Here is an 18,642-nt window from a genome sequence, read left to right as displayed (position 1 = left end):
CCTGGGAACTTATCAGAAATGCAAATTCTCAGGACCCACCCCTGACAAAAGGGATCAGGAACTCTGGGAACAGGAAGCAGCAATCTGTGTTTTAAAAAGCTGCTTGCTCAAATTTGAGCACAATGCTTTTAAGCCATCCAACTCATCTTGTCCCCCTTGTGGCTAAGGGACTGCAGTAAGCCTGCCACATTGCACCTTAGTGTGGAAAGAGCCAGGGCCTGGTAGTCAGAACTGGGTCAATCTCCACTCCTGCCTTTTCTAACGGAGAGACCTTAAGTTACTTAAATGCTCTGAGCCTCCAGTTTCCTCATCTGTAAAAAATGTGGAGATTAAAAGAAATAGTGTATGAGAAAGGGCATACATGGTACACAAAATGCCCTCAGTAAATGTTAGTATTCTTTTATTTCCATTCTTTCCTTCATTCCTTCCTGAATAAGACATGAAAGGTGAGGGAGAAAATCCAAAACAGATTTCTTTCCTTAGAATAGAGCTTGTGGTTTTATCTCAGAGGAGACAATGATTAGAATTTTCATTTCTCTCTCCATCTCTCTAAGGAAAGTCCACACCAAGGTCCTTCAAAGAGGAGGTCAGAATAATTCACTAAGTTCCTTCACCTTAATATATAGGTTAAAAATTAAGTCCTCTGGATTCATTACATTCTTCCTATTTCCTTCTACCTCTACCCAGTAACTTCTCTTTCTGCTCTTCTTTTAGTATGAAGAACTAAGAATTCCTCTCAGGTGACTTGCTAGGAGACTTAAAGGCTTTAACTTCAAAAAACTGGTGAGTACAGACTCCTGCCAACCACCCCTCCAACTCCCCCCAGGTGTGGCTGAGGGATAATTCAGGTTTCAACGTGCTTGGGCTATGCAGCCACTAAAATCAAGAGAGCCCAGCAAGTTGTTTTCAGAAAGAGACTGTAATTCTGTACATTGGAAGGATTTTGCCTTTTTTTTTTCCTTCGGTAGGATTGTAGTTCATCTTCTTTACCTGCCCATAGTTAACTCGGCTGGAGTCATCTTGTAGACCTGCTCTTGCTGCTGCTGTGTAAAATGATTGGTCTCAATCTCAACTCCTTCTTGTCCCCTGAGCTAATGTTATGCTAGAGACTATGACCAGCCCTGACAATGTCCAACAGGTTAACCAACATTTACAAAGAGGAAGAGAGGGTTGGAAACTTAGGATTTTAATGGTAAAAATTACCAAAGGGATTTTAATGGTGAAAACCAATAGCCCTATTCTAAACCAGGGAAATTCCTTAACACAGGTTTCAAGATAACTCACCAGCCTTCCCCAGCCTTGCTCTCACTCCAACCCACCTTAACTTCTTTTTTTTTTTCACTTCATTTCAGATTCTGCTTCAACTAGAGAAAACTGATTTCCATTCTTCTTCCCTATGCAGTTCCCTTCTCTAAAAGAAATAGAGCTGGAAGAAGCAGAAGCATCATTTTATGGATGAGGAGTCGGAACCAGAAAAGAGAAACAATTCACCCAGATCACATTTTGGTCCAGGGCTCTTTCTTCAGCATCATACTTCTCATTGCTACTTCTAAGCCATTATTCTAGGCCTTCCCTACTACCCCAAACCTTGCCTTTTTCTTTCCACCAAAGCCTATCCTAAAACTTTTCAAATCTCTCTTGAAGACTCACCTCCTCTAAGAAACCAGATCTTGCTGATACTCCTCTGGCTCTGATCACCCCCTGGCTCCAAGATTCTTTCTCTTCTGGGAATTGGATCATAGACTGTAGGATCATAAGATTTTCTGCTTTAGAGGAACATCCCTAATTTTTATAGATAAGGATCCCTACTGGCTAAGTGATTAGTCTGAGATCACTAAACTACAAGTCTAGAACTCAGGTCTTTCAGTCCTTGGTTCAAGATTCACGTACCAAATGGGAATATCTGTTTGTGCTTCTTTTTTCTATTCTTATCTCTTTTCAGGAGTCCTATCCTTCTAATTTCTTTCATCGTCATTATCATCATCATATTTGTCACCAACATCATCACCTCAGCAGTTCCCTGTGGCACCCAGCACAGTCCCAGTAGGTACTCTATAACCATTTCTGATTGCCGAGCTCCTTAACTCTTTTTCATTCTATCCCAAATTATTCCAGCTTTATTACCCTGTGAGTGTCCAGCACCCTCAAAACTCAAGGAGACAAAAGTAGGATGCAAAGACAGAAGCATTGCTACTGCTGCAGGGAATCCAATCCTTTATCTGAAACACAAAATATAAATGGAACTTGTTGAACTGAAGGAGCCAGAGAGCTGGGGACCATAGGGGCCACACTTTTGGAGAAAGTGACCTGACTCTTGCCTATTAGAACTCATAGGAGCCAATACTAACCAAAACCCAAAGATGCTGTATTTCGGAAAGGCCTTTAATTGTTTATACTGTGACCTTCCCTGGCTATAATGCACTCGACAGTGATGAACTCTTGACCCAAGCAGGACCAATCTGACTCTCTTAGGGCAATTTAGAAACAAGGCCCAGAACCACTGGTACTTGTCCTTTAGGGGCTTGCATTGCAAGATAATGTAAAACTAGGGCCTGAATGGTCATGCCTATTAGCTGAGAAAGAGAGAGAATGAAGCAGAACCTCAGAGAAGCAGAGATGAGAGACCCAAAGAAACAGACAGCAGTCTTGACTTCTGACTCCCACTCCTGGTTCCACCTCTTAGTGGTCTGTAAGAAACGCAGTAAATCCACCAATCCACCAACTGCAGCCCCCAACCCCTTTTTCGTCTTCCTTTTTTTTTTTTTTCTTTTTCTTGGTTGAACTAGTTAAGTGGGTTTCTTTTGCAACCAAGAAGTCTTGACTAAGACACTCCCCTTCTCCACAGAACTGAAAAATGAACCAGACAACTGTGCACATTTGGGAGGTCAGGCAAAGGGTTGCCAAGGATTCAAGGCATGTTTCCTTCTCCGTAGGAGGTGGTGCTTGTCAGTCTGTGATCTTCTGTGAATCAGATCTCACAAGCACAGATTTTCCCTCTGCCCCACCCCCATCCAGGTAAACACAGTGACTGTTGCCAGCTTTTAGCATTCATGGAACTTTATTTCCTCTCATGCACTTCCTTCTGAAGAATCTAGAGACGATTTTCGGTTGGTTGGAGACAGTAACAAGCTCAAAGCCTTGTTAAAGGGAATCCCACTAGCCTTTGGCTTTTTACCTTTACTCTCTCTGTTAGGAAGTAAAAGGGTATATTGCAGCGATTCTCCAATCTCAGTCACTAGCACACCACCTTCATGATTTTTGACATTTCCAAGTACCATCTATACTATTATTTTCTTAATATTTTTTCAAATAGACTTGTTTTGCTTTGTTCCTTTTACTTTTTGCTTATCCTTACCTATAACATTCATGTACAAAACCATAGGTTTGCTATTCATGTTATATTTTTTCTAATATACATTAAAATGCAAAACTATTAAAATAAAACATATATTTGCTTACTACCTAAGATCCTCTCATGTCCACTGCTTTAGGAAACATTTAGAGTAGGGTGAGCTTTGGGTCAGAGGGGCCTGGGTGAGGTCTTAGCTCTGCCACTTAATGACGGTGTGACCTCAGACAAGCCATTTAATCTCTCTAAACTTCAATTTTGTCACAATAACAGTGTCTTCCTCCAGATTTTTGTGCGGACTAAATGGGATAAATTTAAATGAAGTGCATTTCAATTGCTTAACATGATGCTAGCACACATTAAGCCCTCAATACATGTTAACTGTATGGTTGCTGTTACCCTTCTGTAATTCCTTTCTTCCCTTCTCAATCTATGTTTGAAACCGAGATGGGTTTGCTCACTGAAGGGTATAGAATTTATATAAATCCCTTCAGGGACCAGGAGAGAAAGCAGAGTGTGGAGCATCTGCTAGGTCCAGATCTGTGGTATCTAATGATGTGACTTATTCTACTGTTGTGCTTATTTGGCTGATATAATGACATTGTTTCTATAGAACCTAGTTCCAACAAATGAAGCTCTCATAGACATTATTGGACTCATATCTATTAAGTATGGATGAGTGTTATTTTCTTCATTTTCCAGGTGGGACACTCAAGACTCAAACGGAGGCCTGACCTGGTTCTCAGCAATACTGTGGCAGAACCACAAAAAAAAAAAAAAGACGCCAAGATATAGCCTTAGCACAGCATTCCCCATGCTGATGTGGAAGATGTTAATAAGAGGGAGCATATGCAAATAAATTTGTAAACACTGGATTAAACAAAGTTAAAACAGTTTCTTCTCTGTAGAACTTCTCAATCTTTAATATGCTAATATGCATTATGATTCTCCAAGAGAGAGATAGAGCATACATTGTTTTCTCAGATTTGACCACAAACCTCTCCCCACCCAACTTTTTTAAGGTATATCTACTTAGCAACTCATGTAGCAGTGTTCCTCAGAGCACTAGTTTGGGAAACAGGGCCTTAGTTCATATTGGCACAAATACCATTCTCTAATTCATTTCCATTAGAAAATCAAGCTGCTCTAGGAATGCTTAAAAAAAAACAGATCAAAAATAATTCCACTCCCATGTTACCCTTGTCCCACCCTGGAAACTAAGATTCCATCCCTGAAGCACTCATTGCTACATGCTTAAGAGGCTGATTTTATCCATAGCCTGTCTTTGATCATGTTTGCTAATGTGTAATATTTCAACTCTTTTATTTGGCTCTTTAGTTCTTTTTTTAATTTATAAACTTTTCTTATTTTAGGAACTTACAACAATTCGGAAAAGTAATCATATCTCATTTTCAAAATTAAAATATTGATAGAGAGTTAGAGTTAGAAGAAAGCCAATCCTAGAGAAAATGAGTAACATAGCAAGACCATAGCATTCCTAGAAAAGGAATTGCAGTATCCTAGTTTCTGACACAAGAAACACAAGGCTGTTTTTCACTACTGAAGTGATTCCTTTGCTTTAACCTACAAGTTAGGTCTATTACTGAGCCCTTGGAGTTATCTTGACACTGTGTTTCTCTTTGGATGTTTAATATAAAATAATGCGTGGGAAGGAAGGGAAGAGGTAGTCATGGAAACATTTGCTTTTGAAATATGAAGTAGACGAAGAATATGTACACAGAGAGAACCTTTTTATAATACTGATAATGAGGAGGGAGACCAGGACTCATCTCAGGTTGTCAGGCTTTTACTTAGCATAGTGGCCAGGTTAAGGATTGATGAGCAAGTCTCTCCTGCAGTTGGTTTCCCTCACTGTAGGAGAGATGTAAGCATAGTCAATGCGGAGAGTCTGAAAAGAGGCACTATGATAAAGAAAAGATTCGAGCTTTATTTATTCACTTTTGTTTTCCAAAGAGGCTTGATATATCTTAAAACAAAGGACACACATACAATAAAGTTAGTATTAGGATTGTTTAAGTAAGAGGAAGCAAACCAAGAAGGCTACCATATTACTTAGTGTCTATTTGTCTCTGAGCTTCCTAGCAACCATAGCAAAAAGGGAAACAAATGATGAAGAAAAGAGGATGCCTACCAATTATCCACAATAGAAAAATATTTTCCTGGAACTAAATTCCTTTAAAAAAATTTTTTTTACAAAGATACTTATCTTAGAGGCTGTCAAATAACATAATGGACAAAGTCCTGAACAGTAGCTTTACAGCAAATGCAGAAAATCTTCATAGGACTGTTTCCTGTAATAAACTTGGATTGGAGTCAAGATTATTATAGCAAGGCCTAGTGGCTCAAGCTTAGATTGCTCTTTGATGAAGAACAAAACATTTAGCTCTATATAAAATGAAGTACTTGCCTTTTAGATCAAGGGTGAGGTAGGGAAGTCTATTAAATGCATCCTTTTTTTTCCCCCAAAATACACATGCCTTCTACATTACTCCTACCCCCCAGCATATCAAATGGCTATTGTGAAAACAACTTTTTTTTTTACAATGCCAAAAAATAATGAAGGTAATATTAACACTCATGTATTCTCCACTCAAAAAGAACAAACGTTAACATTTAATAATATGTTCTTTAGACCTTAAAAATTAAAATAAGGAATAAAGCATTGCTGATAAAGTCAAAGTTCCTGTATCAGTTAGGATGAGCTAGGGTATTCTGCAGTAACATACAATCCCACAATTGCAGTGGCTTAAAATAACAAAGTGGCTCATTTTTCAATCACACATTGTGTTCACTGTCAGTTGGAAACTCTGCCTTCACTCCAGGATCCAGGCTAATGAAGCAGCAACCATCTAAAACACTGCTGGTTACTACAGCAAAAGGAAAAATAACACTGTAAATTGAGTTTATGGTTCTTCAATCTTCCACCTGGAAGTAACCCTTCCACTCACATTTTATTGGCCAAGGGAAGTCATGTGGGCATGCCTGGCTTCAAAAAGGAGGGAAGTATAGTCCTTCCATGTGCCTGAAAGGAAAGCCAGAATATCCATCAACAGACCTAATAACTTCCACAGTCCCTTATGCTTCTCTGCCAAGACCTATTTCCATCCTCCCTTAGAGGCAGCCACTATTATGAATCTCGTGCATATCTATGCCCTATTTTAAATAAATATAAGCATTTACACATTAATATGTAGTATTATTTTTTGTTTTATAAAATATTCATTAATGGTATCATACTTTTATAATGCCCTACAACTGCTTTTTTTAAATCAATATTCTATTTTTAGGATTTATCTATGTTGAATTATGTAGATCTAGATCATTTTTTAAACTGCTGTATTGAATTTCACACTATAACTATACTATAATTTACTTGTCCACTTCCTCACAAATGGACAAACTTTTTCTAATTTTTTTTATCATTGCTAATAGTGTGGTATTGTAAATATATGGGGGAGATTCCCTGACAGTCTTTCTCAAGTTTAACAAAACAAACTCTAATATCCTAATGCAACCACTGTATGTAATGAATTGACTTCTCTCCTGTAGATTTAGGATACCAGTTACGTGCCATCCTTGAGAGAAGTGATTGCTCATAAGCAAGGACCACAAGGGCAGCTAGAAAGATGTGTTTTGATAGGTGAAAATGATACCAGGTGAGGAAGAATTTTTTCTACTCCAATATCCCTCACCTTCTGTGAGCAAGGTGACATTACCAACTATTTTTAAAGAAGAAACTGGCCTGAGTCTTGTGTCCCTAACTCAGTCACTTAGGTTCCTCAAGACTCAGTTGACTTCAGGGCCATACAGCCACCTGAGTGTTCTCTCCCTCATACACCCGAGGCTGTGGTTGCGTTTCGTGATTTTTATTTCCCCTAAAAGGTAGCTGTACTCTGTCTTCCTTTCAACTACAGTTCACCAGCAAAAAAAGAAAAAAAAAAAGTGCCATGTGAGAGGAAGTGGGTATAGAGAAAAGCCTTACTCCTCTCCTCCCCATCCCTCAGCCCTTGATCCCAGGGACTGCAAACATGGTTGCAGTTTTTGTTGAGAAATTAAGGCCTCCAAAGAACTTCAGAGGAAGAATTTACAGTGACTTACCCTTGGCACTTGGCTCAGAATCACACAGTTTTGGGAAAGGCCTGTTAAGTCCTTTCTTCACTGCACTGCGGAAGCAGCTCTTATGAGCTCCTTTTTACAGAAGTGGATCCTGAGACATAGATTAAGTAAATTTCCCAAAGACTGGAGAAGTATATAGTAAGATTTTTAATATTAGCTTCTAAACTGGCTCTTTTGCACAGATTGCTTGGTGATTTAGAGGAAGGTAGGGAAAGTGGTAGGGTGGAATAGACCCTATAAAGGTATGAGTAGCTGCATGTGTGTGTGTGTGTGAGAGAGAGAGGTTGAAAAATTATATTCAATATAGTAATATTGTATACGCTTGTAAAAAAAAAACATTGCTTTCATTTTACAAATTATAGAAAGTAAAATTTGACAAAAATCTCGGAGGTTGGAGATATTAAAAGATATACTCTTTTTAATGTGGAGGACATTCTGAGCAGAAAAAAAAATGAGATATTTATGCTCCATTTATGGGACAGGGAAGCCAGGGTTAAAGCTGCAGATTAGCTTTGGCAAGTCTCCACTGGCCACAGGCTCTTGCTCTGGCTCATTGGTGTTGGTGCTTTATGTTTAATATAATCTTGCAATGCAATTATTCTCAATGCTTTGTCATCCGGGACTTCACTATTGCCCACAAACAACCATTATTTTTCTCCTATATTTACTGACCTGGGGACAGGGGAGGCACAATATAAAGTGGGAAAGAATACAATATTTATATACAGCATAATCTTAATTTTATTAAATTTTTTTCATGTATTTATAAAAGTAAATAAGAGAGGCAGTAGGTTGCAGTGGAGAGAGCATGGACTTGCAACTAGAATGGCTAAGGTGTGAAGATTGTGTCTGCCACTCACTAGCCATGTGAGCTCGGGCAAGTTGCTTAAACTCTCCCCAGTTTCCTTATCTGCAAAAGGGAATGGGCAGAGGGAGAACTACATTTATTTTAGGGAAGTTGTAGTAAATTAAGAGTAATCTAAGTAATGCACTTGACACATAGCACTCAATAAACAATTTTATCATGATTTTGAAGAGGAAATATACCAGGCCAACTTTGTGAGGGTGTAACCTGTGCAACCACACAAGGCCCTGTGTTAAGAAGTACCCCGTTCTTGGTTTAATGCTCTGCTGTTGCCAACTTGAAATTCTTAATAATTTTTTAACAAGGGGCCCTGCATTTTCATTTTGCACTGGGCCCCATAAATTAAAGTCGGTCCTGTTAAAACACACATACAGGGTAAAGATTGAAAATGAAAATGAAAATGTTAACAGTGCTTATCTGCAGGTGGTTTTAAAGGATAATTTTTATTTTTTCCATTATTCTTCCATGTATTCTACATTTTCTACAATGAGCATTTATTCTTTATAATTGGAGGGCTGGGGTGGGGTGGCAAATACATGTTACTTTGTAAAATTGTTCTCCCCATTTTGCAGATGCCTGAGACCAAGATAACAGATAGGAAATGACTCACCTAAGATCATATTGCAATCGATGTCATGTTATGACAAGGCTCAGGAAGTTGTACTTCCAGTTCTGCGAATTCACTCACTGAGTTACCCACACTTTCCTAACAAGCATCTGACTTGGTTTGGGAAACCCACTGTGCAGAAGGGGTCCCCTCTCAGAAGCCTAGAATCACCCACCATGTGCTCCTCTGAGCAGGCTCACTGCTATGGGAGGTCCAGAGGTAAAAGCCATGCCCCCTGTTCTCAGAAGGCTTACAGACTCATCGTACTTGAAATAGTGATATAAACAATGTCAAACAGACACTGAATGCTGTAGCATCAACGGAGCGAGGGGCCGGTTGGCACAGAAGCAACTGAGAGCCCTTGGCACAAAATCTTTTCAACAGGGCTGTTCACAAAGAAAAAATTGGGGATGCTAGAGTTTTGTTCAAAGGTAAACAGTGTGAAGGAGGAAGGTTATCAGTGCTCAGGATAATTCACAGTTTGGGTATTCCACAGTACACAGTATTGAGGTCTCCTTTGACAACAGCCCACTAAAAACTTTTCTTTATTCACCTTCACAGTAGCACACATAGTAGCTCAATCTCACACTTTGATTTTTCCCTTCTGCACTTTCTCTTCCCTTCTGTTTCTCTTGGTGAATAGTCTAAATCTTAAACGTTTTTGTCCTGTGGTCCATGGTTCTGTGAACATCAAGCATTTTATCCCTGTTTCATCTAACCTTTTCTCCTCCAAGAACCAAACCTACAATTTCAGGACTTCTCAGCAGCACAGTGAATCTTTCTAAATTAATATCTTTAAGGGATCTCAAGACTGCTGCTAGAGAACAACAAATGGATAGATTCAGGAGGGTTAAACGGTCAGGCTTACACTTATGATTTTAGTATCAGCTCCATTTATTGTTATTCTCACTCCAGGTTGGACAGATAATTGACCTTACACCCATGATCTAATTTAATTTAATCCTCACAATAACTTTATAAGTTAGGTACAATGATCTCCATTTTTACAGGAGGAAGAAGGCTCAGAGAGATAAAGTAACTTGCTCAAGGAAACACTTAGTAAATGGCAGGACCAAGGAGTCAAAACAAAATCTGTTTGTTGATAGTGAGTTATAATCATTAACAATCCGTTCAGCTCCACTACACAGGTGGCACTGAAAGGATGTGTGTGTGTGTGTGTGTGTGCATGATGTCCTATTGTAGATTGTGCTGGTGTGTGTGTGCATGGAAATGCGGTGTTAAGTAGTAGTACATGAAGAAAAGACAAAGAATTGGAAGGCAGAAACCTTGAATTGAGCCCTGGCTCCAGCACCTGCTAGCTGCGTGGACTTGGTGGGTCACTTTCTATTTTAGTTTCTCGGCTGCTAAACCAAGTACCATAAAATGGGCTGGCTTAAACAACAGGAATTTATTGGCTCATAGTTTCAGAGGCTAGAAGACTTGCTTCCTCCCAGGTTGGTATTTTCTGGTTGGCCTTTTGTGGGAGACATGATTCAATTCCCAACAGTTTGGTTTTTGTTTCCTCATCTGTAAATTGTGGCTGGGTCGTTGTGAGCACCAAATGAAATAAAATATGTACAAATATATGAGATTATATGCAACTATTTACATGTTAGTTGTTAGACACAAACACATTCACTGGACATCTGTGTTATTAAAGGGGTAACCAGGAGACTTAGCCTCTAATTCCTCCTTCACCACTAAGTTGTTTCTGTCATTTGCGAGAAGAAGTGGTTGGACTGGTACCTCCATCTCCAAGTCTCTGAGCTCTGGTTTCCACATTCTACTGAGAACTCCACTGCCGAGCCTCCTGTCCCCTGCACCCACCCATTCTGGAGCCGCCAGCCTCACCTTTTACCTACTCCCCCAGGTGCCTTCTGGCTTTTATCTTCCCTCCCCAACCCTGAGTCCCTGACCTCTGAGGAAAATGGTGCAAGAGGGACCCCCAGACTCTCTACTGAGAACACTTTGGCAGTGAAAAGGCCCTGGGGTCACCATCCCAACTCCAGCAGGGATAAGTGGTCACTGTTTGGCTGTGCTTTTTAAACCTTCTTCTTCTTTTTAAAATATCACTTCAAATCTTCAAAAATGTCACCCAACTTTGTGTGACTTATGACTGCCCTTACCCTAGAAGTTTGCAAGCCATGCCATCTGCCCAGAATTCTGGGGGTTCCCAAGAGGTGCCTGAAGGGCTGGTTTAGGAAACAGAGGGAGGGTCAGGTGGGCAGGGGTGGAGGTAACTCCAGGATCCGAGCAGCCAGAATCACTTTAATCTTTCTATGAGCAACTTTCACATAAGATTTCATTTGAGACCAGAGTTTCCCTGCTTTTAAAAGTTTCAAAACCATGGATCTCTTTCTCTTATTGCTAAGAAGAAACCAGTTATTACCCACTCCCTCCCTCACTGCCACCAAGAAAGTGACAGGCACCTTTTAACTTCTTCTGAGTGAGGGAAGCTCTGGTATTAATCATTCATTGAACAGTGAGTCACAGTTAAAATCCCCCTACCCTGAATGCTAAAGAACAAAGGGGAATTTTACTTACCACAACCAAGAGCATCCCCGGGCCTCATGGGGCCTTCCCACGAGAGCCATGAGCCCTCAGTTTCTATTTACGTCAAATCAGCCTGCAGCACATCTATAAAGAGATGAGCAGCCAGGATGAAAGTGTTAGAGATGCAAAGGTCACTGCTGAGCAATGTTTTGAATATATTGAATTTTGGTCTAGGGCTCCACTTTGCAATAGGGTAACTACTAGCCTTTTAAAAATAAATTTATTAAAGGTAAATAAAATAAAAAATTAAGATCCTCAGTCCCACTAGCCACATTTCATGTGCTCAATCAATACCCACATGTGGCTGATGCTACTATATTGAACAATGACCATATAGGACATTTCCATCATTCCAGAAAGTTCTTTTGGACAGTGCTGGTCTAGAGTCACCCAATCAAATTCTTAGCTATCCATTTGACCAACCTGGGCCCCTCACAAGTCCCTGCAACTGCCAGTTCCATCCATAGATGCCCAGAAAATTTCACCTTCCCATCCATCCTGGCCCCAGGATTCCTGGAACTGTGAACTCAGAAATGACTGAGTTAACATGGAAATGAACATAAAAGAGTTTGTGTGTTCAGAAATTTGCCTTTATCTTCTTTCTGTGTCTTGTTTGTAGTGTGCTGCCCTGCCCAGTCTGCATTAGCAGAGATAACACACAGGGATAATTTTCCCTAAAAAAATTCTAATTTCAGAAATATTACTTTAGGGAGGGTTTTATTGTTAAAATTAAATAAAGGTACTGGATTCTTCCTGTTTTTTCACAGAAGAATACATTTCCAGCCCCTTCTCTTTTATACACTAAAATTCAGGACTGGAACTGAGCTCTCATACTTACACAAAAAGTGTTTAATATAAAAACGATGAGAAACAATGTCAGAGCCAGAGGGATCTTAGGAATCATCTCATTTGACAGCTTCACTTGTCACAGAGGGCATAAGACACAGAGAGGTAAAGTGACTTGCCTAAGGGTACACAGTGACTCAGCACAGAGTGGAACCCAGGTCCCTGGCTCTCACCTAGGGCTTTTTCCACTACTTGAAATTAAAGTATCTTCTTATTGCGGGCTTCTTTAGTGCCCCACAACTCTTTGCTCTTCCCAGGGTCCCCCAGGGTTTCATTGTGGACCCCATTCCATGACCACTTTCTGAGGTGCTCTGAGTATTTATTCACACACTAAGAGTGTGTTCTCAAAAACATACTTTCCAAGAGACAGTTTCCCTAAAAATGTCCCTTGTTCTTCACACCACAAAAATCAACCTAGCAGTAAAAAAGAAATAGAAACCTTTCCCATTTAGATTTAACAGCCTCCATGTACATATAGTTTCAGCACCACAGCCAAATGTCAGAATCCCTCTTCATGAGAGCGTAATTTTTCAGGCATGTGTCTCACGAAGGCATATATTTTATGCCTGTTTATCCCCACAGTGCTTAACATATTACCCAAGCAGTAGGGGCTCAGCAGTTACATAATTCTCAGGAGGGAACTGGGCTTGAAAGACATAGTCTGGAAGATTGGATATGGTTGTGATCATTAGAACTCCAGATTCTCTTTCTGCTTATATTCTAGAACAGGGGTCAGTAGACTATGACCTTTGGGGCCAAATCTGGCCCACCGTCTGTTTTTATAAATAAAGTTTTCCTGGAACACAGCCACACTCATTTGTTTACTTATTGTCTCTGGCTACTTTCATGCTACAGTGGCAGAGCTGAGTAGTTGCGACAGACTACATGGTCCACAAGGCTAAAATATTTGCTGTCCCACCCTTTACAGAAAAAGTTTACTGATTCCTGGTCTAAAGTCACAGTGTGACCTCATAGATAAACCACTTTCCAACTCCTGCTTGCTGTTTACTTCCAAATGATGCTTAAAAGTTGGGGAAAATTCCATATCCAGAAAGATCTTGCCAAATCGAAACCATTATTATAACCAATTATAGCTGTTTCCTTTGAAAAGCACTATACTTATTAGGGAAAATTTTTTTCAAGTGCTTTTCTCTTTTGCCTTTTCTTTTTCTGATTTTCCCTTTATTCAGCCAGATGCATCCATATTATCTAAGGGAGGATTGAGATAGTCACAACAGGAATACAAAGAGAAAGAAATAGTTAATAATTTGTTTCTGACATCCAAAATAATGATTTCCAGCAAGACAATATTCTTGATGGCAAGTCTTTGCAAGAAAGGGGATTTTCTAAATTCCTTTATTTCTCCTTTGAATTATTATCCTGGAATTCCACATGTGTAGACCCCCAATCAGATAGGAAAAGAAAGAAGACCAAACCCACCTCTTCTGCTCCTGGGCAGAAGTAAAGCAGAGGAAGAGAAAGGTACTCAGACCTATGTCTCAATCTCTTCTCTCTGAGCCAGAATCATGGATAAGATCATGAACTCCGACTCCAGATTGCTTGGGTTCAAATCTCCCTGCCCCCTTGGGAAGTTACTTAATCTCTTGGGCTTCTGTTTCTCAACAGTAAAGTAGGGGTAACAGTATTACCTACCACACAGAATTGTTATGAGGATTAAATAAGTGAAGGTGCGATCAGGAATGTAGTGCCTGTCAGGCCATGGAATTGTTATGGGGGTGGATATTCCTGGAAGAGGGTGGCAGGAACGCTGAGAAGAGCGATTTTTTTTTTAATTAAATTCAGTTTTATTGAAATACATTCACACACCATACAATCATCCATGATAAACAATCCACTGTCCACAGTATGATAACATAGTTATGCATTCATCACCACAATCTATCTCTGAACATTTTCCTTACATCAGAAAGAATCAGAACAAGAATAAAAAATAAAAGTGAAAAAAGAACACCCAAGTCATCCCCTCATCCCACCCCATTTGTCCTCTAGTTTTTATCCCCATTCCTCCACTCATCCATACACTAGATAAAGGGGGTGTGATCCACAAGGTCTTCACAATCATACTGTCACCCCTTGTAATCTACATTATTATATAATTGTCTTCAGGAATCCAGACTGCTGGGTTGGAGTTTGGTAGTTTCAGGTATTTACTTCTAGCTACTCCAATACATTAAAGCCTAAGAGGTGTTATCTATATAGTGCATAAGAATGTCCACCAGAGTGACCTCTCGACTCCATCTGGAATCTGAGAAGAGCGGGTTTTGTATCTCACTCCCATTTTAGAGTTATGCCTAGAAGGTGTAACATAAAGTTCCCTGTATTGCAAGCTCTTATAGCAGTCACATCTATTCCTGAATTGTAATGGTTATCTCCAAATTCTGAGATGCTGGGCTCTTTGTGTATAACTTGGTTGGTCTCTGGAACTTTGGGTATCTGTGTGACACCTGAAACTCAGAGCTAGAGCTCGGCAGCTATGATTGGCAGTATTACCTCATACAGCAACTGTTAAAAAAGCTGAAAAAGAGTTCAGACTCAATTAGAGAGATGAATGAAGCAGATCTGGTTAGGATTAAGGCAAATCAAGCCAAAGAATAAAGTATGATACTGACTGTGTTTTAAAACTTCAACTGCTGTGTGAGACCAAGGGAAGAGATGTTTATTTGGTGCAGGATCTATACTTTTGGTAGCACACTAAATAATTTAACTTGTATGGTCAGTTTGTTTGAAGACCATAAATACATGGAGCTTTGAATGGGAAGTGAAATCTGGTGAGTTAGTACAGGTTGGGGTGAAATCACCATACATCCCAAGGTGATTTGGCAGAGAATAAAAATGTATTTGCAGCCCCTCCCCACCCTCACCCCCCCGAGGAACTGGAGGAAAATGCAGAAATGTTGTACTTCTCCACCTGGGTTATTACTGTTATTCTCATAGACATTGAGGACTACCAATTTAGTAGGCCAAGCCTTCAGTCTTGGGGCTTGCCCTTATGAAGCTTGTTACTGCAAGGGAGAGGCTAAGCCTACTTATAATTGTGCCTAAGAGTCTCCTCAAGGAAACCTCTTTGTTGCTGTTTGTGGCCTGTTTCTCTCTAAGCCCACTTGGCAGGTAAACTGGGGACATGACTTGTAGGGGTGTAAATCCCCTTGGCAACACAGGACATGACTCCCAGGGATGAGCCTGGACCTGGCATCATGAGATTGAGAAAATCTTCTTGACCAAAAGGGGGAAGTGAAATGAAGCAAAATAAAGTTTCAGTGGCTGAGAGATTTCAAAAACCTAGGCAAGCGGTCATTTTGGAGGGTATTCTTATGTGCTAAATAGTTATCCCTTTTTAGTTCTTAGTGTGCTGTTATGGCTAGAAGGAAATACCTGAAGCTGTCCAACTGCAACCCAGTGACCTTGATTCTTGAAGACGATTGTGTAACTATGTAGCTTACACGGTGTGACTGCGAGATTGTGAAAACCTTATGGCTCATTCTCCATTTACCCAGCATATGGACAGATGGAAAAATGGGGACAAAAATTAAACGAAAAATAGGGTGGGATTTGGGGTATGGAATGTTTTAGGTGTTCTTTTTATTTTTATCATTATTATTATTATTATTATTATTATTATTTTGGAGTAAGGAAAATGTTCAAAAGTTGATTATGGTGATGAATGCACTACTATATGATGGTACTGTTAATAATTGATTGTACACTGTCCATGACTGTAGGGTATGCAAATATATCTCAATAAAACTATTTAAAAAAAAAAAAAGAAGAGCTGCCCCTACACCAACCTGGAGCAGTCATCACAGCCCAAACTCTGCCAGAGAAGGGGCTGGGTTTGCCTTTTTCTAGCCACCACCACGTATGTGAGGGAAGAGGAGTGTGAGCAGCGTCTGGCAGGAGAGTTTCCAGAGGAGGTCATCTTAGAGGTGGCCCCACATGCAAGTCTTAGGCAGGTCTCAGGACGGCCCACACCCGCGCGAGCACTGAGGGAGGGCGGTGGCAACGCGCGGGTTTTCTGTGCCCTGAAGGGCCGAATGGGCCGGCCGTGGGTTATCCGGGCCACAGGCGCCAGCCCGCGAGGTCCGCGGGAGGCCTCGGCCAGGACCCGTGTCTCCCCCGCAGTCCGCAATTCAGGGGGAAGCCCAGCCCTGCCCAGAACTCATAGCAGAAATTAGCAGGGTGCGTGCCTGAACCCCATCGTCCGCCAGGCATTATGTAAAAGCCCCACCCCTACCCCCGTGCACTTGGGGTGGGGGTGCAGGACAGAAATCTGAAAGACTGAGCATTGTGTCTAAACTCAACTGAGTGCTTCTCATTTATATTATTAAACTGCTACGATATAGTCTTCACCCATTGTGCAACGTTCCCTCACACCACCATGCAGCAGGGCCAGGACTTATAAGGACATTAGATCATTTGATAGAAATAAAGAAATTCTCTCTCTTTCTTTTTGCACAGGGTGGTATGAGTACATTTGTAAATCTCCACTCTTTTCTCCCCTAACTCTTTAAATTCTGACCCGGATTACTCCAACACCCTTCCCTCCCCACATGCACACTCACAGACACACCCACGCCCACATATACACAAACTTGTGTCTAAAACTAGATTCAGGAACAAGCCAGAAGGGTTTTAGGCTGTAAGGTAAACAGGAAAAAGAAAAACTTTCCAAAACAAGATTCACTCCTGGTAGTTTTATTTTAAACATAGGGAAAATACAGCTACTTGTATTACCAAGGTTCACAGATACAGCTTTTTTCTTGCCCTCTCCCTGGCTAATCAAGGGAGAAGTTGAGGGCATCAACGAACCTGTCAACAAATATTTATCATTTACTCACTTTATTTAATAAGGCTTATGCTTTAGAGCCTATCAGGTAAACTATATATATTTTTTTAACTTTCAGGGCTAGAAGGAACATGGAAAAGAACAGAAGCCCCTAAGCCTCAGTCCTGATCATGTGCTAGAGGCCACCCCACCCTTGGAGAGTGGGGACCCTACCCAACAATGCTAACATGATGTCCGACTGCATCCTCGGGCTGTTTTTTTTTTCATTTCCTTGATAAATATGCAGGGCTTCTTTGCCAATAGAGAAGCGATTGGCTCCAAGCAGGCTGAATGACCTCAGATGGCTCCACGGGAATTGGAGGGACATTGGAGCCGGGGAGAAAGCGATGCTGTCACAACCAACTCAGAAGGCCACCTCTCAGCGCACCACATGCCACCCCCTGGAGTGCACACATGTGTGAACACACACAGGCTTGCACGTGTATGTGTGTGTCTGCTTTCCCCAGGGGCCCAGGCCGAGACGGGCATCCCACATCAGATGGATGAATAGCAGGTCTGTCCTGCCAGCTGTGTGCTCTCTCCCACCCAAAGAAAACGCAAAGACTCAGACAGCCCACACAGTCTGCGACCAGCACCCGGGGCGTGTGGAGGGACTCGAGGGCAGCAGGATGGAATCAGAGAGAGAAATCGTCGACCTCCAAGTAAGTTTTCTCTGAGGAGAGGGAAACTGGGAGTGGAGAGCAAGCTGGAGGAAGCAAGGATTAGTACTTGGGGGTGTGGATATTCTCTCCCCTCTCCCCCATCCCTATTTTCCTTCTCACTCATCCCCCTTTCTCTAAAGACTCCCTACCCCGCCCTGCCCAGGTTATGCCTCTTCATTCTCTTTCTCTCCGTTTCCCTGTCTGCTTCTTCACTTGTTTCGAAATCTGTGAGAAACTGATTCTTTTAATCCCTCTTGGCCTTTGCTTCCAATCTTGTCAATCAAAGAGCTAATTAGATCTGTGTTACCAGAAAATGATTTCACATTCTGCACAGTGCCTTTCCCCAAATCCCAGGACAGTAGAGATGTATTTGAGAGCTGCCAGGCAGTTCTTTGGAGACAAGGGAAGATAAGAGTTTGGGGGTTAGGAGGAGAGGCAGCTGGCCAACTTTGCATTTCACAGGTTGGAAAAAAACTGGAGCCATTCCCCGGCTCTCTTCACAAAGCTCTCCTGTGTGGGACAGAAAGTGTCTCATTCGGACAGTCCAGGGAAATGAAAACTAGTACAGTCTACTAGGAAGAAGCAGAGACATGTTTCCCTTCCTCCCTGGGAGAGGCTTGGAAAGCTTCAGACTCCTCTAGAGATTCCAATTCGCCACTGTAGGGAGGGGAATGGAATGTGATGGCAAGAAGCTCAGGTGGCTGGAATCGGCACTCCATGTCTGTCAAATTAATAGAGTAGAATGGACTCTATACAGCGATCCCAGAAATTGTATGCTAA

The 18,642-nt window shown here is 41.2% G+C and overlaps 1 protein-coding gene across 3 annotated transcripts in view; it reads left to right on the top strand.

Moving 5' to 3' along the window:
- The first annotated feature begins 17,512 nt into the window (after positions 1 to 17,512).
- The window catches only part of NINJ2 (ninjurin 2), a 72,880-nt gene continuing 71,750 nt past the window's right edge, over positions 17,513 to 18,642 (top strand). For 2 of the 3 annotated variants that reach the window (XM_037846208.1, XM_037846206.1), the window contains exon 1: positions 17,513 to 17,862. In XM_037846208.1, coding sequence (XP_037702136.1) covers positions 17,704 to 17,862 — 159 coding nt within the window. In that variant the 5' untranslated portion in view covers positions 17,513 to 17,703. The remainder of the gene's footprint in view (positions 17,863 to 18,642) is intronic. The other variant, XM_037846209.1, reaches the window with a different exon arrangement.

Source organism: Choloepus didactylus, chromosome 8 (assembly GCF_015220235.1).
Source record: "Choloepus didactylus isolate mChoDid1 chromosome 8, mChoDid1.pri, whole genome shotgun sequence".
NCBI classification, from domain to species: Eukaryota; Metazoa; Chordata; class Mammalia; order Pilosa; family Megalonychidae; genus Choloepus; species Choloepus didactylus.
Note: the sequence above shows the minus strand (reverse complement) of the source record. Positions and strands in the feature narration are given on the sequence as shown.